Source organism: Psittacula echo, assembly GCF_963264785.1.
Source record: "Psittacula echo genome assembly, chromosome: 22".
Classification (NCBI taxonomy): Eukaryota; Metazoa; Chordata; class Aves; order Psittaciformes; family Psittacidae; genus Psittacula; species Psittacula echo.
Genome location: NC_137758.1, coordinates 1,527,877 through 1,550,121, shown reverse-complemented (window position 1 = coordinate 1,550,121; position 22,245 = coordinate 1,527,877). Strand labels below are relative to the sequence as shown.

The 22,245-nt window shown below is 58.9% G+C and overlaps 1 protein-coding gene across 3 annotated transcripts; it reads right to left on the bottom strand.

The window, feature by feature from the left end:
• Nucleotides 1-1,909: 1,909 nt before the first annotated feature.
• Nucleotides 1,910-15,709, bottom strand: TMCC2 (transmembrane and coiled-coil domain family 2). 3 transcript variants are annotated; one of them, XM_080632867.1, is made up of 4 exons: nucleotides 15,215-15,709; nucleotides 2,981-3,915; nucleotides 2,467-2,602; nucleotides 1,910-2,344 (listed from the first exon to the last, which is right to left on the bottom strand). In XM_080632867.1, exons 1-4 carry the CDS (start codon nucleotides 15,692-15,694, stop codon nucleotides 2,033-2,035), a joined length of 1,863 nt encoding a protein of 620 aa, XP_080488993.1. In that variant the 5' UTR covers nucleotides 15,695-15,709; the 3' UTR covers nucleotides 1,910-2,032. The 3 variants fall into 3 exon arrangements, with proteins under 3 accessions (XP_080488993.1, XP_080488994.1, XP_080488995.1); XM_080632868.1 differs by lacking the exon at nucleotides 15,215-15,709 and adding an exon at nucleotides 10,013-10,121; XM_080632869.1 differs by lacking the exon at nucleotides 15,215-15,709 and adding an exon at nucleotides 6,643-6,923.
• Between the last annotated feature and the right edge of the window lie 6,536 nt (nucleotides 15,710-22,245).

Genomic DNA, 22,245 nt, shown 5'->3' with positions numbered 1-22,245 from the left:
CCCATGCGGCACTTAGGGAGGATGCTCCCGAGCGGCTGCGGGGTTGCTGCTCGGTCCGTTCCCGTCCCTGGTGGAGGCCGAGGGCCCCCCCGCGGCCGAGAGCGCGCAACGCCCCGGTCCCTGCTCGCTCGGTAAGACCGGTAGCAAAGAGGCTTTTCCCCGTCCTCTTCCTTCCTTCGGGGTCTGGGCTCGGGCAGAACGCAGGGAGCTGGGTTTAGGGAGCTCAGCCTCGGAGATGTGATTGATTGCTTGCTCACGGCTTTGCTCCCACAGGTACTTAATGGTGTAAAGAGACTTGGGCCGGGCAATCCCAAGCACAGCTTTAGGCTGGGTGGACACTGGATGGAGCAGTGCTGAAGGGGAGGACTTGGGGGTCAATGAGAAGCTCCCCATGACTCGGCTTGAGCCCAGAACCCCCTCGTGTGCTGGGCTGCACCCCCAGAGCGTGAGCAGCAGCTCAGGGAGGGGATCCTGCCCCTCTGCTGCGCTCTGGGGAGACCCCCCCTGCAGCCCTGATCCAGCTCTGGGGCAGCAGCACAAGAGGGACGTGGAGCTGCTGGAGCGAGGGCAGAGGAGGCCATGGAGATGCTGCGAGGGCTGGAGCAGCTCTGCTCTGGAGCCAGGCTGAGAGAGCTGGGCTGGAACATGAGGATGGGGCAGGTTCCCCAAACCCAGTGCAGCTCTGAGCAAACCCACCTCGAACAAGTGCAGTTCACAGAAAGGATGTGCCCAGCTTCACAGAGCATCCACAAAGGTCTGTATTGTCCCTGCTTGGTCCTGGGAGCGCGGAGGAGGTGGGAGATGTGCACCTTCCCTCCACACACTGGAACTGCCTCTGCCCCTCCTGTGGGACCTCAGAGCACCCCATGTCCTGCGCATCGGGCTGTGAAGTGCCACCAAAGAGGTGAAGGGCTAAATTCTCAGCTAAGGCAAACTGGTTCTAAAGTCACTGGAGTGGCACCATTTGTCCCAGAGGAGGCTGTGACTCTGCATATTTATATATATATATTTATATATGTGTGTGTATAGATATATTACATAAATATATATGTATGAAATCATCTCGGACCCATTGGAGCCAGCATGCTGTGCTCTGGCGCAGGGCCGCAGGGGCTGGCAAGGCGGCTGCTCGCCTCCTCCTGCTCCCCCAGCTTCGGTTCACAAATGGGAACAGAGTCTTGGGTTCAATGGGAGCTCACACACACACACACACACACACACACACAGAGGACACGGTGCAGGGGCTGCCAAACAGCGGTGGGATGCAAGTCCAGGGGTCCCTGAAGAGATCGGATCAGCTGCAGCCAAGGGAAGGGGAAATAAATAACAGAGGGGGAAGCAGTGGAGGGGATCTCACTTGCGCCGGAGCCCACTCCAGCATCAGGTCCCCTGTGTCTGCCCAGGCCCTGTGGGCACACAGGGACAGTGTCACAGCCCTGCTCTGTGCTGCCTGGGCTGTGCTGGGGTTGGGAGAGGCTGTGGGATGCGCATGTTTTGCTGTGTTCGCCTTGGACCCGCGTTCTCCTTCAGCACCTGCTTTGCTTTCGCTCTTGCTCTATCCCAGGACCGAGATTTTGCTGGCTTGGTTGTCAAGGACGAAAGGGAAACTCCAGCCCCAACCAACCCTGTGCTTCTCTCTGCAGAGTTTGCGTGGAGCTGGGTTTGGTCCAGCTCAACCCTTCCCACCACCGAAAACCTCAGCAGACCTCCCCACAGACCTTCAGAACACAATTACACTTAGAAAACACCCCCAAAACCCTAGAAAACCCCTGTGCCCCATAAATAACCAGTTTCTCCCAAAACTCCTCTTCATTCCCCATCCCACCCTCCTTAAACATCCCAGGGGACCAATGGGTCCCAGCTTCAACACGCTCCAAGTGCTCATCGCTGGCTGCAGCGAGGATGGAAATGGGAAAGCAACTGAACTGAGTGTGTGAAGAAGCAACCTGAAGGCTTTGGACCATGGTCCCCCCAGCCCTCTCCTCTGCAGGAAATGGAAAGCCCCCCGGGGCTGCAGCAGCCTGGCTGTGGATCAGCTCGGGAGCAGGACGTGCTCCAGGAAGTAGCTGATGGAGTCCCAGTGCTTCCAGAGGAAGAAGAGGAAGAGGACGAGCAGGGCGGTGCTGAGGATGCGCATGCGGGTCTTCATGAGCGGGGTGATGAAGTTGGCGATGGTGGAGACGAAGACGAGCAGCACGGCCATCAGGGCCAGGATGACGTTGATGAACTTGCCGAGCAGCGCCCGGGCGTTGGCGTTCTCCACCCCTTCCAGCTGCACCACTTGCTGCTGCTGCTGCTGCAGTTCCAGCTTGGTCACCCGCGTCAGGCAGGACTCCACCGCCTCCTGCAAGGGACAGCACGTCAGCAGATGGACCTCATCTGCCCACCCGCTATCCCAACCCAGGGTCTCTCCCTCGTCCCATGGATGGAGGGGGCAAAGGGCTCCAAACCATCACGCTCCCCTACCTGGATGTCCCGTGCCCTCTCGTAGGACTGGTAGGCCACCTTCTCCTCCATGCTGGCCAGCTCCTGCTTCAGGTTGGTCATTTCGTTCTGGTGCAGCTCGGTGAGGTCGTTGAGCTGCTCCTCCAGGCGCTCGTACCTGCACACAGGGGGTGGAGGGGTGCTGGGGCAGGCAGGTCTCCCCATAGACACCCCCCTGCCCTCCTTCCTCTGGCACTGGGGAGCCCCTCTAGACTCACCTAACTCCTGGTTGTAGCTGGTTATGACGGCCAAAGGGATGGGTCTGGCAGGAAGGAGGGCAGTGGGGATGGCAGCTCCCCATGTCCCTGGCTTAGCCAGACAAGCCCTGTGGTTCCCAAAGAGTCTTGGAATGGTTCGGGTTGGAAGGGAGCTTAAAGCTCCTCCAGTTCCATCCCCCTGCCACGGGCAGGGACACCTTCCACTAGAGCAGCTTGCTCCAAGCCCCTGTGTCCAACCTGGGTGATGCGCTTCCACCCTGGCACCCCCCCATCCCTACCTGTACCGCTCCTCCTGCAAGCACTGCGTCATGTAGGTGTAATCCCGTTGCAGCTGCGCCTTGAGGTCCTCCATGGAGTCCTCCAGATGCGACTGGCTGTCTTTGATCTCCCGGAGCTCCTCCAGGATGGTGTCGAAGTTATTGTGATGGCTGTCCAGCGTGTTGGACTTGGGGCTCCCCAGCCCTCCGGGTCCTGCCCCGGAGTTGCTGCCTCCAGCCGAGCCGGAGGTGGCACTGGAGCACTCATCATCGCTGCCGTACTTGGGGCTGGAGACCAACGTGGCGCTGCCGCTGAGCGCGCGCGAGGCCTCCTCGGGGTGCCCATCGTCCAACGTGTCCTTCAGGTGCGCGATGTTGTCCGCGCTACCGAACTTGTTCCGGATGAGGCTGGCAAACTCCCGCGGCTTGGAGACCACGGCGGTGTGCGTGGCCTGCGACAGACCCGAGAGCCCCCCCTTGACGCCTTCCACCACGCCGCCGCTGAAGCCGCTGATGCTGGAGCGAACGTTGGCACCCACGTCCTTGAGACCCTGGTGCATGTCCCGGAAAACATCCTTGGGCTGCCGGGAAGGGCCGTTCTGCTCGATCTCCTTCAGCTTCTTGTGGTAGTGCTCCAGCTTCTTGTGGAGCTGCGCGATGGTCTGAGCCGACTTCTGGTTCTTCTTCTCAAAGACCTGCTTGATGCGGGACGCCTGCTGCTTGTCCGCGTTGTTGGCCAGCTTCAGGTACTCGGCCACGTTGTCATCCCGGGCCTCCTGCTCGATCTTGATCTGCTCCGTGATCTTGAGGATCTTCTGGTGCAGGTGCTCGATGGCAGCTTTCGTCCTGTGCGGGTCGGGGGTGCCCTCGGGGACGTCCAGGCAGATGGTGCCATCGGTGTCGCCGTGGCCTGTGGCGGAGGGCAGGCTCAGCGCGGTCACATCGCCCTTGTCCAGCTACGGGCAAAGAGAGAGGAGGAGGATGCTCAAGGGAGAGAGGTAACGCTCTGGGGAGAGGGTAGGAGGGGAATGGGAGGCAGGAGCTGGGCAGGAGAGCAGTAGACCAGAGCGATGGCTGCATCACCAGCAGGTCATGGGGGGGATCCTCCCCCTCTGCAGTCCAGTGTCAAATCTCCACCAAACCAGTGGAGAGCGCAGGAACTGAGCAACCTGCAGGGGTTTTAGTCTCGTTTTCAGGCTTTGCCTTTAGCCTCTGCACGCAGCAGCAGAGGAACTGCCCCAGCCTGGTTTGTGGGTGTCTCCTGTCCCCAGGGAGCAGCAGGCTGCAGGAGCAGGGGCTCCTCTGCGTGCTTTTCCGAGGTTTCTCACCCGGCAAGGCCAGACTCCTCCTGCAAACACGAGCTGCCGCCTGGAAGCTCAGGCACAAACCCGTTCCCATCTTACAGATAGAAAAAGTGGAGCTTTGGGAGAGCTCCTCGCCTGAGGCCACGCTGGGAAACACCGGCAGAGCCTGGATTGAAAGCCAGGTCCTGCCCCCCACGCTCCGACCTGGCCACGCTGCTCAGAACGGTAAATCCCTGAATCTTCCCAGTTCCTGGGGTTCCCATGCAAATCTCAGCGGCTGTATAAATGGCTCCTGGCATCTAATTAAGGGCTGCTTGAGAGTTAAATACTGTTGGCAGACCCGAATAATGTCTAATTTCCATCACGCTTTCCCCGAATGACCCTTTAATAGGGATAATGCTGCGAGACCATTACTTAGGAGTGTGTTATCACCAGGAAATGCCTTGTGCAGGAGGGAGGACTGTTCTCAAGATGCTGCTTATGAACACTCTGGTCTGCAGCAGGTCCTGCATGGGGCTGGGAAAAGGAAGAACAAACACCAGTGTTTCCTTGCATCAGCTCCTTCCTTGGTGCTGCTCTCCTGCTGGGAGCCCATGGGCTTCATGCCCAGGTCTCAGCATGGAGACAGAGGGTTTCACTTGGGTTTCTTATCAAAGGGCAGAAATCAGAAGCAGAAAACAGACTTTTTTGCTCAGATCTGCAATTCTCTGTACAGGCACAAACCAGACAGAAGGAAAAGGCAGCCCCGGAGGTGCTGAAAGGGGAAAGCCCAACAGAGGCACTGAAGGGGAGAAGTTCCTCAAGCTTTGTTTCCAAAGAGAGGAAAGGTTTGGGAATCACCCAAACCTTTGCCCCTGCAAAGCTGATCTCTGGGGTTTATTCATTGGAGCATATTTGGGAGGGTAGGAGGGGTGGGGAATGGCATGGATCCAATGCTGCTGACCCATGCTGATGTGCCTGGGGTAAAACCTTCACCTGAGCCCCACTGAAAGCTCTGCTTGCCCTCAAACACACCATGGGAAAGCCCCATCAGGTTATTGCTTTGAAAGCAACCCCCCAAAAGAGACAATACCGATCTCTGCAGCATTACCAGCCACTGCCTGCTAAATCCCAGCAAGCCTCAATGACTGTGCAGTGGATTTAGCAGGGGGATTAATAGAAGGCACACTTTCCTTACATGCAGAAAACCTGCTGCTTCGGCACATTGAAATGAAAGGGCTGTTTCCTAGCGCTTGTTTTCCAGGCAGGAGAGCAGGGGCTGATGTGGGATGCGGGAGGAATGCAGGACGCAGGGAGAGAAATCGTTCTTATCAACAGAATTCAACCCAGGAAAGCTGAGATATGCGAAAGGCTCAAGCTAAGGAGCTGAGCAAACAGGACCTGGAGGGCCACGGCTGGGCACAACTATGCAATGCTGGTTTCTTTGATGGAACAAAGCCTGGTGGTAGGTGAGGAGCTTGGGGCCTGGGTTGTGGCCGTGGCCCCAGCACAGGGCTGTGGTGTCCCTGCACACCCAGGCCTGGAAGGGGTTGAAACCCATTGCTAAGAAATTGCACAATAACTGCAGAGCTCAGCACAAAACTCCCAGGACGCTCCCTCATGCCCTGAACTATTCCAGTTTCCATCCCCTTCAGCCTACTGGGAAGCGCAGTGGATGAGCTAATGCCGTGGCTCCGGCTCCATACCCACCCCGAGCAAGGACTTTCCCTGTGAGGTGTGACCGTGGTTCCAAGCTGAAGTACAACGTGGGGATGAAGCTGCACCAAGCACCGTGAGCACCTTCAAGCGTGGAGAACACAAGTCCCACCGAGCTGCCAGGTGATGCTGGGCAGACCCCGGAGCTGCTGCTCTGAGCTGGCCCCTCTTCCCCAGAGCACTTTATGGGCACAATGTGGGACAGTATCCACCCCATGGCTTGATGACTGCAAATCAAAGCCAACGCGACAGGGGCTCTGGGTGTCCCCACGTGCGTACACAGCCGGAGCAGAGCTCTCATTCCCCCCCGACCGCATTACCCATCCCAGGGGTTGAAAATAGAAGCAGGAGCCCTGATTCACACTTCCCACCCTCCTCAAGCCTGCAGCAGGGACCCGAGCAGGCAGCCCTGCGTCCCCTGTGTGCTCCCCTGCCAGCCCTGCATGGACACAACCGGCCAGCAGCTGCCTCTGCTCATTTACCAGCTTGGGAATGCTTTTTCTTACATAATACAGGGAGCAACGTGAAGGGTTTCAGCTCGCAGCGGAGCTCCCACCCCTGCGCCGGCACGGACCGTGCCGGTGGGTTTCATTCACCGAGCGCCAGCAGCGGAGGTAGGTAAAGCCCCCGCGGCTCTCCCTGCCCATCACCATCCTCCCCACTCCAAGCGGCTCCAGCACCTACCTCCATTGCCGGCAGCGCTCGGGTCCCCCAGGGCTACTCGGTGTGGGCAGCTCGGCCGTGTCCCCGCTGCATCCCGGAGCCGGGCACTGATGCACGGGCAGCGCTGGCGGCCATGGCCGGGGCACGGCGGCAGCTCCGGCAGCAAAGTTTGGGGGTAGCAGCGACGGGGGAAGAGGAAAACCCCGGTGCAGCCCCCGTCAGGGCTGGCCCCGTGTCCCCGAGCGCTTCCCGAGCGCGCCGGGATGGAGCCGATGGCTGCGGCGGGATTGCCGAGCCGGGAATCGTGCCAGAGCTGTTTACAGCTCCCAGCGACTGGAGCTCTCAGAGCTGTAACGCAACCCCCCCCTCGTCCCTGTGGCGGGATATTCACACGCCTCCAGCCCCATACGCTGCCTGTGCCCTGACGCAGGGGGTCGGGACGGGCTGTTGTCATCTGCTGTGTCACGTACCAGGGCATGGAGCTCGGGAGAGGCAGAAAGCACAGCCCCGGCTGGGACCGACACACAGGGCAAATGCAGTCGTCAAGCAGGGATTGGGAAGCCTGAAGGAGCTAAAAGCCACTTGTGCCAGGACCTGGTGGTGTCTTGGCCATGCGGTGGAATGGACCCGGATCCAGCCCACTCCCACCATGGAGAGTGATGGGGAAGGTTGCACTGAGCCGATGGGAGAACAGGCAATGCACAGGGAACACATCCAGGCGGCTGAGCAGATCCAAGTGCTGGAGATGTTAAATGGGACAGCCAAAAAGCAAGCAGCGAGCTCTGGGTCTGCAGGAGCTGGTGGCAGTTTTGAGTCACCCTCCAGGCATTGCATTATTGCTGGGGCCAGTGGAGCTGGTGATGGGCTAAAGTGAGATTCTTGGGTGGGAAAGGAGACACAGAGCTGTGGATCTGAGCCCAAACTGATGGGGTCACACAGAGCAGGGTGATGTGGCCACTGCTGCAGGATCGAGCCTGGATAAGAGCGACGGAGGGAAGCAGAATTCAAGCCCAGACTTGCACTGTGCCACACCAAAGCCCTCAGCGCACAAAAGCGATGCTGGGGCTGTTTGGAACAGCCAGAGATCAAAGCATCAGCGCAGCCCCAGACCAGGGGCTACACGAGGAAGGGTCATTTGCAGCTCTGGTTTGAGCTGTTTCTCATTAAAACCCCAACCAAACGTCGAGACAACAGCAGCTTAGGAAGCATTTCCAGGCACACAGTGAATTGTGCAGGCCGGACCGATGAGCTGATCGTGACCTAGATGCATGTTTAATGGGGAAGACTGTGCTGCTCCCACCGCTGAGCCGAGCCCAGCACTGCTCAGCCTCCTGCTTCCCATCACCTCTCGGGCTGCCCCTACATCCATCCATGCCCTGGGAGAGGAACCTGCTGCCTTGGAGAGGCTCTGGGTGCAATGCTGCACCTCTGAGTGACGGTGCTCAGCGCTGCCCGCGCTGGAGCTGGCCCTGCCACACAAATCACCCTGCCCTGGCAGGGATGGCTTGGGAAGGTTTGGTTCCACAGCTCCACAAAAGCACCATCCCTTTGGTCCCTTCTTATCCTGCGAATGGAGCCTCCCTAAACCTCACCACAGCCACCAAACACCCTTGCAATGCTGGCAGAGCTTCCCTGCGGGAATGCTTCCCTTGCTGGGCTCTGACAGCTCCGGAGCAGGGCTGCCTGTGCTGCTCAGATAACCTCAGTGATGTGACAGGAGGAAACCAGCACAGCAGCAGCAGCCTCGCCGGGGCTGCTCGGAGCCGGGAAGGCATTTCCTTGGATCACCTTTAGCCCTCCCAGCCTGTGCTTGCAGCCCTGGATACAAGGAGCAGGGAGGAGGCAGAGCTGGAGCAGGCTGTCATGGACCATCCGTGACGTGAAGCTGCCACAGCACAGTTCAACAGCAGGAACTAAAATCGTTGGATGCCTTTAGCCCAAGCTCTGGATGCTGTGGCCCCAGCTTCCTGCTCAGGGTATCCCCAGCCATGCCTGGCAGGGGTTTGGATGAGTGTTTGGGAGCAAGGGACAGACTGCACCAAGCACCCTGTGTTTCTCAGTCTGTCCTCCCAGGAGGACAGGATCTTGTAGACAAAAGCCTCCTTTCCCCATCTGTGTGAGCAACCTTTGTGCACGTCAGTGCTGAGCCCCTTTCCCGTACGCTCGCCCATCAGCACCGGCTGTGGTACCGTCTGTACCCAAAGCACAGAGAAGAGCAGATTCCCTAAGGAAGTTACAGCCCCCAGCAGGAACCAGCCGTGCCTACCATGTGGTGCTCAGCCTCGACAGAGAAGGGTGAGAAAGAGCAGGGATCGTCCTGGGGCCGCAGGGACACTGCAGCCAGGGTGGGTTTTGCAGCGTGGCCGATCCCGGGGCCGTGGATGCCTGTGGGCAGGTTACTGAGGGACATCATCTTTGGGTTAACGCCTCTCATAGCATCACTTCTCGTTTTAGCTCAGGAGCCAGAGGTCACTTCCCATCGCTCTCAGCAGGGTGGGAAAAATCCCCAGCTGCACAAGACACTCTGGAAAACACCTTCTGCTTCCCAGCTCCCCCTTTTGGGGCTGCCCCAAAGCCCATCTGCTTCCCTCACAGCCTTTTGGGGCTGCCAGGCACAGCCCTGCTTACTGATAACGGACTTGATAAATGCCAGGATGCTGGGGATGAGACTTTGTTATTCCTTAGGCAGCTGCATCCAGGGGAAACTGCCTGTTCTCAGCTCCCCAGCACAAGCAGGACTTTAGGAGCAGCAAATAACTGCAGAAGCAAGAACAGTGCCTGTTGATGCCCCAGCAAAGCGGCAGTGCAGCATCTTCCCTCCCTTTCACATGCAAAACCCCTGCTGGGATGGCAAAGAAAATCTCTGGATGGCCACAAAATCACAGCACGTTCAGTGTGTGCTGGTGCTGGGTGGTGCAGAATCCAGCCCTGAGCACCTACAAAGCCCTGGTCCGAGCATCTCAGCCACGAGACGGGTCACCTGGTGATGCCACACAACATGCACAGCAAATGGTAGGCTTGGGCTTTGCCTTTATGGGGTGGCAGCTGCGGATGGGCTTAGCACGGAGAAGCAAGGAGGAATTCTGGCTGAGCTGCACTACAGTGCTCTCAGCCGGGCTGGGAAAGCTGCACATGGATTATTGGGAGCCAGGACACTGGTCAAGGTGAAGATCTGCAAAGTCCACTGCTCCTGAGCCTCACGTTCCTGAGTGCATTTGGTGTCCAAAACAAGTGGCTTCTTGGCCAAGATCTCAACCCTTGCAAGTGGGCAGCTGCATAGAGCCCAGCAGCAGCCTGACCATCGCCTGCAGCTCCTCACCCCGTATTCCTGGGCACCCCGAGTCCTTGCCTTGCCTAAGGAGCAGGAAGGAGAGCAGAGGGGAATACTCACAAAGACACCCAGCAGCGAATTTAGGAGCAATATCCTTTTGCCGGGGCAGGGCTCGGGAGGATGCAGCTCTGCCATGAGGATGCCCTGGTCACTCCTGCAAAGCGCCTGGCCGCTGCTCCGGGAGGCAGCCGCATCCTCTCCCTCTGCCATGGCTGCGGTGAAGGGGCCGAGGATCGCCCGGGGTGTGCTTGCAGAGGAGGCAGCCGAGGCTCTGAGGCAGCCAAGAACAAGCAGCAGAGGCTGGCGAGCGGGGAGGGAGCCCGGGGGAGCAGGAACAGGCTGGGTGCCACAGGGGCCGGTCCTGCTCCTCCACAGTGCGCTGGGAGAACAACAGCACCGCCAAGCGCTGCCTGCCCGGGCTGAGCTGGGACGGTGCCACCGTCCCATGGGGCCCTCGGGGCAGCAGGAGGGGAGCGGATCCAGATGGGCAGATCCCGGGATCCATCCCTTGGGCTTAGTGCCCCATCCTGGCTGTGCCCACCCCTACCCAGTGTTCCCTCATCTAACACCGCATCCTCCAGGCTGGGGACTGTCCCTTGTGCTTGCAGGTCACCAGGAGGGACACCTCTGCGGGGAGGGCTCAAGGACCATTGCTCACGGGTGAGGCTGTTCAGGGCCCTGCCAACACTTGGAGCATCTGGACAAACCCCCACTGCTGTACAGGTAATGGCACTGCCCCTTCTCTTGCTGGGGGACAGAATTGGACCCACCAGCAGCACCCCCAGCCCCTGCTGTGTCCGGGTTCTGGCACCTCTATCAGGGTGTTTGGGAGGCTTTTTGGCAGGTTTTGTGTGCTTGAGGGGGAAGCAGGGAGAGGCAGAGCGCAGCGAGGCGAGGAGAGGAGAGCAGTCACAAGGCAGGACCCTGCTTTGCTCATCCTGACTCAGGAGCCAAATCCTGCTCTCAGTGATAACCCTGGGGTGGCAGGGGATGAGCAGAATGGAACACAGCAAAGTCACGGGCACTCACTCCTCAATCCTGCCCTACCCACCTTGTCCATCCATGCTGAACCCCTGCTGCCTGCTCCGTCTAAATCACCCGGGACAGGCGGCATTCCCAGTGCCTGCCTGCCATGGAGCGGGAGCTGCTGGTGGGCTGGAAACAACAGCCATATGTCAACGAAGGCTGAGGAACACGCTGTCTTTTGCTAGGGGGTGAATCAGTACGAGAGCCTGATATTCTTCTTCAGCTGAATTAATTAAGCAGCAATCTCGGGTATCTTTGTCTTCACAGCTATTATCTGCTTCTCCAAAAGTGCTCCTCAACACATCATCCCAACGGGAGTGAGGGAATGAGTTCCCACCACCACCCTTCGCTCACGCTCTCATTCCCCTGTGACACGTGGGGAGGTGGAGAAGTGGGAGCTGACCTGGACACGATGCTCTCACACCTCCAGATCCGCGACGCAGCCAAGGTCAGTTCTTACCCCCCAAAACCCTTGGGGCACTGGTAGGGATGCTCCCGACTCATCCCCTTGGGATGCTGCTGAGGGGATGTGGGGTCAGAGGGCTGCAGGCAGCACAGCTTTACCACCACCATTCCCTCTATTCACGATTGCAGCCACCACTGGCCTATTTTAGCTCCTTCCCCTGGAATTTTAACACCAGAACTCGCCTGGAGTTTGGGTGGGAGGGGAGGATGCGCGTTGCCTCTGTCAGCAAATCCTCCTGAAGAGATGCAAGGGACTTCCCCAAACACATGGAAGTGCTGGCTCTGGTTCCCAGCTGGAGTGAGGGAAAACCACTGCTGCAAGCCTCCTGCATGGGTTAATGTGGAGACCGCAGCCAAAAGCAGTAAGAGTTGAAGGTCTCGTGTCCCTTTAACTGGGCCAGAGCCTCGGGGTGCTCAGCACCTCCAGAAAGCAGGCTGCCTGCAACCCGCTCTGGGTAACCAGAGCTGTAGGAAATGAGAAACCACTTCCCTGCCCTGAAATCAAAGGCAATCGGATGCCGGTGGAGCCAGAGGGAGCAAGGATGAGCTGGACACACTGTAGCCAGAAAGGAAAGGCCTGAGCAGGGCAGATGAGCTCTGTCTGATGGCCCTGAGCTGTCCCACAGCCTCTTAGCCACTGATGGCCACAGCCACCTGGGGTGATGCTCAGGGACTGTGGGTTTCTCGCTGCCAACTCTAATCCACCTCACCCTGATATAGCCACTGACCCGCTGGGCAGCTAAATTTAGCAGGATGAGTCCTGCCCTGTGGCAGCAGGACAGTGGGGATGGGGCCATAAGAACAGGTCCAGGACCCTTGGACCACCTCCCACAGGCTGGGCAGGCGGCAGGGGTGTGGATGGAGGAGATGGGAGCAGGGAGATGGGGCACTCAAGCCATGAGCTCAGCTCACAGCCTTGCAGCAGCCAGACCAGCCCGTGAGCCCAAAGCGGAGACGTGGCATGAACCCCCTTTAGAACCCGCTTTCCTCCCCTGTGTCTCACAAGAGAAGCATCCCGGTCAAGGCGGCACGGGGAGGACCCGGGGGTGCAGCTGCAGCTGGTGCTGTCACTTGTGAGGGACACCGAGAGCAGAGGGGCAGGGGCCAGGTCCGGTCCCTTGCATCCCTGGGGAGCTGCTCGGCGGGGCTGAGAACCTCCCACTCGTGACCCGTGTGAGCGGATCCCGCTGGGGAGCCGGGGGGAAGCCGGCCCGGACGGGGTGGGCGCAGCGCTCACCGGTGCGGTAACGCTGCCCTCTAACGGCCGCCGGCCGGCCCCGCTCCAGCCCGGCCCCACGGGCTCCCCCCGCGCTGCCCAGCGCTGGGTGCGGGGGGCTCGGAGGGACCCCCTCCAGGCCGTCCCATCGCGGGTCTCACCTGTGCGTGGACCATGCCGCAGTCCCCGCAGGCCTCCGTGCAGCTCCCGGGCAGCACCAGGCACAGGACCCCGCGGCCGCCGCGATCCAGCTCCGGCCGCCCCAGCGGGGATGGGAGGGTCCCCTCCGGGGGGCTTTGCCCCGCCAGCCCCGGTGCTCGGCTGACCCCAGCGCTGCAGGGGCCGGGGGCTGCGGGGACGCCCCACAACCGCCTGCGTGCGGCTCCAGCGAGGCCTGGCGGGTCACCAGGAGGAGATTAGTGAGGTAAGGAGAGAGCTCTGAGCGCGCTCCCATCACCATGCGCGGTCCCTGCCCCAGCCGTGCCGCTGCCACCGCCGTGTCCGCAAGCCAGCACGTCCTCATGTGAACCATCACCACCACCATGCCCTCCCTTGGATGCACCAGCACCAGGGTACACCTCAAATGTGCCACCCTGCTTTGGCTGAGAACCAGCCATGCACGATGGGACACAGGAGGGTGGATGCTGGAAGTCCCATGGTACCCGCGGCCCTGGAGAAGGCTCAGTCCGGGCCATATTCCCACCTGCCTCCTCCAGCTGCCCCATCTGCTCCCCAGAAGCTGCCTCCTGGGGGGGCTTAAGGGAGACGAACCGTGTGTGCCTGGCCTCAACAAGGCAGAAGGTGGCCCCGTGCCGGTGAGGAACAGAGCAGTGAAGGTAGGGAAGGGAAAACTGCAAGAAGCCAATTACAAACTAAAAGGCAATAGGAATCAGTAGCTGCTCAAAAAGCACTTGCTGAGGCTGAGCGATCCCACAAGGGATTAACTCAGCGTGTGCTCAGGCCCTTATGCAACAGGTGGAGAAAACAGCATGGCATTTCTGGGGGGAAACTGGGTGCAGACTTGGTGCGGTGGGCTGACAGAGCAGGGCAACATGTGCTCAAGCCTGGCAGCACCATCCAGCCCCGAGGAAGAAGGCAGGAGGATGGGTTTCCCGAGGGCTACAGGAAAATAATACAGCCTGACAATATCACCCAGCTCTTGTTTCTCTAAATAGGTTATTTTTCCACTGCCTCACAAAGGCCCCAGTATCGCCTCTCTCCTTATTACTCTTTGTGTCATATGCAGTTAATTATTCATCCCCTTTGTGCTGCTCTGGGAGCAGACACGGACCAGGGAGCTTCTGTCCCGGTGCGAGCTGCTTTAGCTCTCAGCATCAGCCATAACCCCAGGGGCTCAGAGGCACCCAGCTCCTTGCGAGGCCAATGCCACAGCCCAGAGGGATGGAATTTTGGCTGCTGGTACCCAAATTACCAACCCGGATGGCTCCCGGCCCTGCTCAAGTGCCTGGTCCGGGTGCCGTGTGCCAGTGGGGAGAAGCAGGGACTGCCAGGGAAGGGTCAGGCTGTCCTGATCTGCACATGATAAAGGGGAATAGAGGGACCTGGGCAGCAAAGCTACTGATGACAATGATGTGTTTATCCTCCGGGACCAGATTCCCACATCCTGGCAGTGGCCCCGTCCCCACGTGGCTGTGGCAGAGGAGCAGCATTGGCACCATCTGTGAGCTCTGAGCATCAGCTGCAGCACTGAACCCCCCGAGCGAAAACAGAAAGGAAAAGGATCTGTTTGATCCTCTTTCCATTAGCTCAGAGGGCAGCAGGAGTCTCCAGGTCAGATTTCCCCCTCGGTGTCAAGGAGAGACAAGCGGCTGGGGAAGGGGAACATGTGGGAAGCATCACTCACAGTCCCTGCACCCGCTGGGTCCCACTGCTTGGGGGCAGCACAGGGACCTCATCGCCCTGCTGCTACCCAGCCCGAGCAGCTCTGCCACCCTAATGCACAGCTACTCCTGTAACAGCCACCCAGTCACCGAGCCAAGAGCCCCCTGATGGGTGTCAGGGCCTGCCTGGCCATCTCCGCACCCCGAGCCCTACAGCTCTGCCAAGTCACTGCTGTATTTTCAGGTAAATGAAGAAAACCAAAGGAAAACAAGGGCTGGATGGAAGCACCGCCCTCTCTGCCAGCTCTGCACGAGGCTGCTTTAAAAACCCACTCTGGACACGACCCATTTGCAGCCGCTTGGCCAAACCCTTGCAGACACCCAGCTCTGGGCTGCCTGGGCTCCCCTCCAACCCCGTGCTGGGGTCCCACTGGGCCCAGAGCTCCTGACAGATCCCTTCCTCTCTCCCCCAAATCCCACTCTGGGAATCGGAGCTGGGCATGTCCCTGCCTTCACTTCTCTGCAAGAGGAGCACCAGCTCCGGCAGCTTCAGGACTTGACTCACTCTCAGTCAGGGGCTGCCACTGTTGTCGTGCACACCCAGGGCCACCAGCGCTGCCCCGAGGGACAATCTCCTCCCGACAGCATCTTGGGGTGCTCTGCACCCCGTCCTGCCACCACAGCCCCCAGTGTGTGCTCATGCCCCCACGGTACCTTATCGGCCAGGCACTCGGTGTCTTCGGTGAGCAGGTAGACGGCCCCGCTCTCGGCCAGGAGGATGGCAGTGTCGGTGGTGGAGGAGGACCTGGGGCGGCCCTGGTGCTGATGCAGGATGGCCGTGAGGCTGCTGTCCTGGGGGGCCTTGCGGATGAGATGGGGGCTCCCCTTCTGCGGCTCCAACGAGCCGCTCTTGGCGCGCCGGCTGCCGCTGTGCAGGCTGGTGCCGCGCTTGATGGAGGGGCGCGAGCGGATCTGCTGCAGCACCCGGTTGAAGGCGGTGGGGCGCGCCGGGAGGTCGTGCAGGGACACGGCGTAGGACACGCGGTGCATCTCGGGGGACCTCTCCTTCTCGTCGGGGGAGTCGTGGTCGGACGCGGCGCAGTGCGGCGGCACCGCATCCTGCGAGCTCTGCTGCTCCCGCTCCCGCGAGCGCCGGCGGCTGTGGAAAAGGTGCTTCAGGCCGTGGCCGAACATAGACCCTTCGGAGAGCTGCTGGATTTTCTGTGGGAGAGGAGAGGAAACAGCCCCGGTTACCGCCGGGAAGGGACGGCATCGCCCTGCTCAGCACCCATGGCTCGGGTGGATGGTGCCTGCCTTGGCACCGAACTGAAACGCAAGGCTCATGGGCTCAAAGAGCTTCTGGGGGGCTCTGGTGACCCCACAGCAGCCCAAAGGGACCCGAGGAAGGGAACACAATGCTGCTCGAGCACTTCACTGGATACCTGTGGAGAAGTGTTAAGGGTTAGTGGGCATTTGATGGCACACAGGGCTGAGCGTGGTGGCTCGGGAAGTCTCCAATGGCATTCCCCATGCTGGAGCAGCAGCTACCCTGAAACGCAGCAAGAGCAGCAGAAAGACCCTTGAGAGCAATGGAGGTTACTCCCAGCCTCAGAGCCTTGGCCGCAGTGCCAGGAGCCAGCCGCTCGCTGGAACAGGAAGGATCAGGCGCTTTTCCCTGGGGGATTTTCCATGGCTCCTGAGCACAGCATGGACCGGGCTGGCCTCGCTTACGGAGGTGAAACCGCACCTCATGGCCCACTGCCACCAAATGCAGTCCCTGCTGGGCAGCGCTGGTGTCCGGGGGCATGCTGCTCCCTGGGGGTTCCTGTCCCAGGGTGCTCAGGCTCGTTTTCCCACACAGCTTTCCTCGGGACGGCTCCTGGGAAGCGGGGTGGCCGCAGCCGGGTCATGCAATATGGATGTGGAATGGATCCTGCTCACGTTACAGCCGGGCCACTCCGGAGCGGTTTCCTCGCAGTCACTGAAATGCCCAGATTTGCATCCCCAAGAGATCCTGGCTGGGTGCAATCCCTTGTGCTGCGGGCAGCAACTTCCAGCACCTGCAAAGGATGGATCCCGGATCCCAGGTCTATGGCAGCTGGCAGGCAGCAATTCAGTGATCTTGGGACAATGAAAGAGCCTCTCCTCCTCTCAAAGCACTCGCAGCTACCGGGAACCCAGCACATCCCAAGGCACAAGTCTGCCCTGCTGCTCTGCCTGGGATTTGGAGGGAAGCCGAGCACGCTGCCTTTGAGGACGCCAGTCCTGACCCTGCTGACGTTCAGGGGCATCTCAGCACTGATTTACTGCTCCTGGGACTCTCTCTCCCCAGGGATGCTGGTTCCTGGAACTGCAGCACCGCATTTACTGGTGGTTGAAAACCAGTGCGAAATGGGCACAGGACTGGGAGCTACTTGGCAAAGCAGCGACGTTTGAGACGTGACCTCCAGCAGCTGCAGACCATGGCCATAAGGGAGTCCTCCTCAAAATCCTGGGCATAGAATCATGGAATCAAAGAATGGAAGGGACCTTTAAGGCTCATCCAGTTCCACGGGCAGGGACCCCTTCCACTGGAGCAGCTTGCTCCAAGCCCCTGTGTCCAACCTGGCCTTGAACACTGCCAGGGATGGGGCAGCCACAGCTTCTCTGGGCACCCTGGGCCAGCGCCTCAGCACCCTCATAGCAAAGAATTAAAGCCAGGAGTTCCAAATCCATAAGGGCCTAATCCTCATCACACCTGTAATATTGGCAAGGAATCAGCAATCAGATCCTGTGTCACTAAACACTTTAATCCTCTTGTTACCCATTCCCAGTGAAAATTCCTGACCTTTTGGTTTTTCCTAGGAAATATATACTAAATCGACGGTGCTGAAGTGCTACTTTGGGAAATAGTGATTTAAATTTTATTCTATTTATAGAGTCTCTATGGAAACGGAGGCAGCATTAGGTAGGTAATAACTATAAACCCACAGATTTCTCCCATCAAGGGGATGGCACAGTTAGCCCGTTAGGTCTCCATGAAAAGAAATGACCAACTTCCTTCCTTGAGTGTAACCAAAATGAAGGTGAAGCCAATAACAAAGGAAATAAAGGAGAGGAGCTCTCCCTCCTCAGATGGGTTCTGGGCCCATCTCATAGAAATTCACCTCTTAAAAGAAGCCCCTGGGGTCCTTTCCAAGTGTTAATGAAAGAGCCTTTCATGGGCTCTGCAGGTGAGACTCCCAGTGGGATGGGAAGGGATCTGCACAGGGAAAAAGGGAGGGAAGCAGAAAGAGGAATCCCAGCATTGCTGCTCCGGGCTTGAACCCCACCTTGTCAAGCTCAAGGCTTTCCTACAGTAAAAGGTTGTTGGGAATGGTCACCACAAACAAGTGTTATTGCAGAGCATTTGCTGATGGAAAACCTCTCTTTTCCCACATTACTCCAGGGTTCTTATTGCACTTCCAAAGCAGTGGCATTTTTCTGGCACGAAACCACTCGTGGCTCAGAGCAGAGCATCTGCACGGGCTATTTTGGAACAGCCATTGCTTAATAACCGATGCAGGGGATACAGAGACTCATTTCTCAGTACAGACAGCTGTAAACCACTGAGACTGGTATGGAGACAGCTTTACTTCTGTTGTCTTTTCCTTTACTGCAGCCAGGGTCTCCCACTCAGCAGCAGGGATTGTTCCCATGGACTTCAAAGGAGCAGCTCCTGCTTCATGTCCCAGGTAAGTGGAGCAGTTCTTGCCTGTGGGGTCAAGCCCAAGGCACATGGGGTGTGCACCCTCTGCCTCCTTCTTCTGTCTTTACCCACTGATGGAACGTGATCACTGACAGGACATGATCCCCTTGTACCCATCCTACCCTGCCTGCACCCAGAGCAGAGCCCTGGCCCTTTAGGGACACTGTGGGGACAAACCAAGCCTGGCCAAGAGCTGAAAAGCACCAGTTTTAACCCAAACCAACAATATCTTGCAGGCAAACAGTGGCTGTTTGGTCTGGAACACTGCTCTTTGGCAATGTCCCACAGGAGACATTGCCAAATGCTCATGGTGCTGCCTGTGCCCACTGTGCAGGGATGCGCATCCCTCCTTCCCGCGTGGGCCATCCCGGGATCTTCAGGGCCAAACAGCCACACAGCCTGAAACCTCCCAGTTCCTCACTAACTTCCAGCTCTGCCCCGGCATCCAAACCTCTTACTCGGCTTTCAGACGCACATGGAGAGGATCTGGTTGCCACGACCTTATGGCACTGCCACACGCTGCCAAATCCTGCTTAATTACCAGTGTGATTAATTATTCATAGCCATGGCCCACCCAGAGGCTCCAGCCAAGGCTCTGCAGCCCTTTAAAGACATCGCACAGATGCAGTGGAAGACTAGCTCATCCCGTCCCATCCCATCCCATCCCATCCCATCCCATTGCATCCTATCCTGTCTCATCTCACCCCATCCTATCCTATCCTATCCTATCCTATCCTATCCTATCCTATCCTATCACAAGCCCTCCTGCTGCTTTCTCCTGCGGGTCCTGGGCAGGGGCAGGGGTGTCCCCGCGGGTGTCCCGCAGCCCCTCACAGCGCATCCCGCTCCTCCCGCTGCCACAAACGCCAAGGGAAACGTATGGATGCTCTAAAATGGAAACCCGAGCACTCCCCCACACACGCTTCTCCTCCCGGGGCCAGGATGAGAGCACAACCATGTGACAAACATTAGTCACGTTGTGGAATGCTCTACCCAAACGCCGTAGTGCCACGCAGCTCCCCAGCCACTCCAGAGCAACATCTGCAGGGCCAGCAACAACTGCCCAGATGTGGCTCTGGCCATGGGGATGCTGCAGACCCCCGCGAGCTCCCTGCCTCGGGTGGCATTTCCAGGGTGAGATCTTTGCTACCAGATTCCAGAGGAGCCAGATGTGCTCCCGGGGGGAATAACAGCGAGCGGCAGCCCACGGCTGCTTCTCCCACGCTGTCACCTCTGCATCTCCCGAACTGATTGCTGGGATGCTGCGTGCTGAAAGGCAGTGGGAAGCAAGGATGGGGACCCTGGGGGGATGGCACTGTGGGCAGGTGAGCATGGAGCATCCCACTCCAACATGAGTGTGTGCCTGCAGGGACACAGCACACAGCTCCCGGGAGGGCAGCACATCCCGGCCTCATCTCTTGCCCTCTGCTGCGCCTGGCACAACCCCACGGGGGACCTCATGTCCCTCTGGATGCACCCCAACAGGAGGACGGGATCCAGGGGACTCCTGGTGTGCAGCTCCACACTGAGAGAGTGGGAGCCTGCTGGGGTCCCTGCCAGCAGCCCGAGTGCTTTGGATGAGTGATGCCCCGGGAGATGATGGATGCGTCTGCTCCAGGGACAGCACTGCTCCTGCTCGAGCTGCTTGACAACAGCAGCTCCATCCCGCTCACCGCAGGGAGCCGGCTCACCTTGGCCGTGTCCTTTCCACACCAAAATGTGCCTGGATGTGCGTGGGATTAACTCGAAATGTACCTGAGGGCTTAGAACAGGGGCTGGCGACCTTTATGGAGAGGAAGAGTTCTCACATCCTGCCTGCAGCCTGCACAGGCACCACCAAGGGGGGGGTCTGTGAACCGCGTCAGGGGGTCCCCAACCCCAGACCCATCCCCTTGTAGTGAAAGGATTAAAGTAGCTGGGTTTGAGCCGCTATGAGGCAATGGGAGGTCAGTGCTTCACCCCATCCCAGCCCCATATGTGCTGGGCACTGAACATCCCATGGTGGGACTTCCCTTGTCTTTCATCCCGCTCCTCCCCAAGAGAGGTTCCCCAGCTCCAGGAAGCCCAGGGGAAGCTTTATGTCCATGGAAGTAGGGTTTGGATCAGGCCCTGGGAAAAGCCAGTGCCTCCGGACTCCTGCTGTTCTTGGCTTTCAGGTTCAAAGGAGGAAAAGGTGGGAGCCATGAAGACCAAGACAGTGAAACTGGAGATGGAAACGATGCCAGGCTTCAACTTTCAACACTTGGCTCCTTTGGGAAAACAGAAAGAGAGCCAGGGCAAACATCCAGAGGTGCCTGGAAGTGGGAGTGGGGCCAAGAGGTGAACACCGTGGTGGTGGGACACTCTGGAGACCCCGTCAGCTGCGAGAGGCTGGATGTCTCCTTCCGCAGTGCTTTGTATGGCTCCAGTCACTGTGCTGCCGAGCACAGACATCCCCGCCACCTGATGTGTTTGTGAGCAGGACTGTGTCATGCATCCGCTCTGCTCCGTGCTGGAGCTCCTTCCTCTCCTCCCTAATGGAACCCTCACTCTTGGCAAAGGAGCTGGAGCCAGAGCTGAGGAACAGGAGCTGCTGTGGATGTGCCGGGGTCAGGGGATGGAGACAGCGCAAGGCAGGCTGTTGTCTCCAGGTTGCCAGCTCAAATCCATCTTCAGCTGGCAGCAAACAACAGCTTACATCTGGTGTTTGCTCCCCATCCACGGGGAAATGGATCTTGGTGTGTGACACCAGGCACCAGCAAGAGGACAGCAAAGGGCCCCACTTGTCTGAACCCACCCCACGGTGGTGAATGTTGGGGCAGCTCCAGAGGGGGTTTGGGGCAGGAAAACCTTAAGATGCTATTAACAATGCCACCAATTGTAGCAACAGGAGGTAGAGGCTGACTCAGTGGTGGCTGTGGTGGGGCCAGGCAGCGCGCCCGGCTCCGCTGTGGCACCTGTGGGCAGCACCGAGATGCAATTCTTCATGTGTCCTGCCTGGCACGGCAAGTCTGAGGCTTCCATCCATGAGGGCAATTAATTGCTGAGCTACAAATGCGTTAAAGGTGAACAGCACAAAGCAAACCTGCATTAGGGCATCAATAAAATCAATGGGTGTTTGGGACTGCTCTCGCTGCGAGCTGGACCGGGCTGCAGACCAGGCTGAGCATCAGCTCCGAGCGGGATGTGCAACCAAGGAACGCTTGGCTCTGTGGCCATCCCCTTTGGAAGCTCCAGCTCCTTTTGCCCCATGCTCCCACCCCATTCTGACTTGCTGTGAAAAGGGCCCAGATGGGATGGAGAGAGGCTGGGGGTGATGTGGATGAGAAGCATCACCCCGGTCAAGCCAAGCTGAGCCTCCTCGAGGTAAGGGTGTCCCACTCCACCAAGCCCCCTGAGCAGCATATCCCCATGGATGTGCCTTCCCCTGGCGCCAGGCTCTCCCCTCCGGCTGTTTTTAGGGCAGCAGCAGCTGTAACATCACGTCAGCAAAGCCAAAACAGCCTCAGGAGCAGGAGCTGCTGCTCGGACATCGAGGGGAAGGTACCACGTGTCCTGCAACCAACCATGGGGTTTCTTGTGCTTAAAGCACTGAGTTCTCCTGCGGGAACACAGCTTTTCCTTCCTGGCTGCCTTGCTGGAAGGGATGCAGGCAGGCACGGCAGCAGCCTGGCAGCGCTAGCTCTGCTTCCCTGACCTTGACCATGCTGGTGAGACCTTCTAGGCCAAGCGGCAGGCTAGGGTGCCCCACAACAAGGGTCTCCATCCGGGATGCCAGGCTCAGTTTTGTCCAGGTCTCTTTGAAACCCAGCACCTCCATTACCACCACGGTGCGACCATCACACCGCCTTTGACAGCGCTGCCACGAGCAGCCCCTGGAAACACCAAAGTTACAAGCAGGGAATTCATCTCTGCAACATCAAACCCCACCACATCCACACCAGTGGGACCCTGTTGAACAGCCGAGGGTCAGAGCTGCTCGGCTTCCCAACCCATGGCATATTTCTGCCCGATTTCCCATGGGATGGCCCTGTCCTGC

What these genes read in the sequence shown, in the direction of transcription:
- TMCC2 (XM_080632867.1), bottom strand. Translation starts at nt 15,694, where the DNA reads ATGTTCGGCCACGGCCTGAAGCACCTTTTCCACAGCCGCCGGCGCTCG. An exon ending in CCGAGTGCCTGGCCGATAAG is followed by an intron (nt 3,916 to 15,214) that starts GTACCGTGGGGG and finishes CTTTGCCCGTAG; the next exon opens with CTGGACAAGGGCGATGTGAC. An exon ending in TTGCAGGAGGAGCGGTACAG is followed by an intron (nt 2,603 to 2,980) that starts GTAGGGATGGGG and finishes CCCTGTGTGCAG; the next exon opens with GTACGAGCGCCTGGAGGAGC.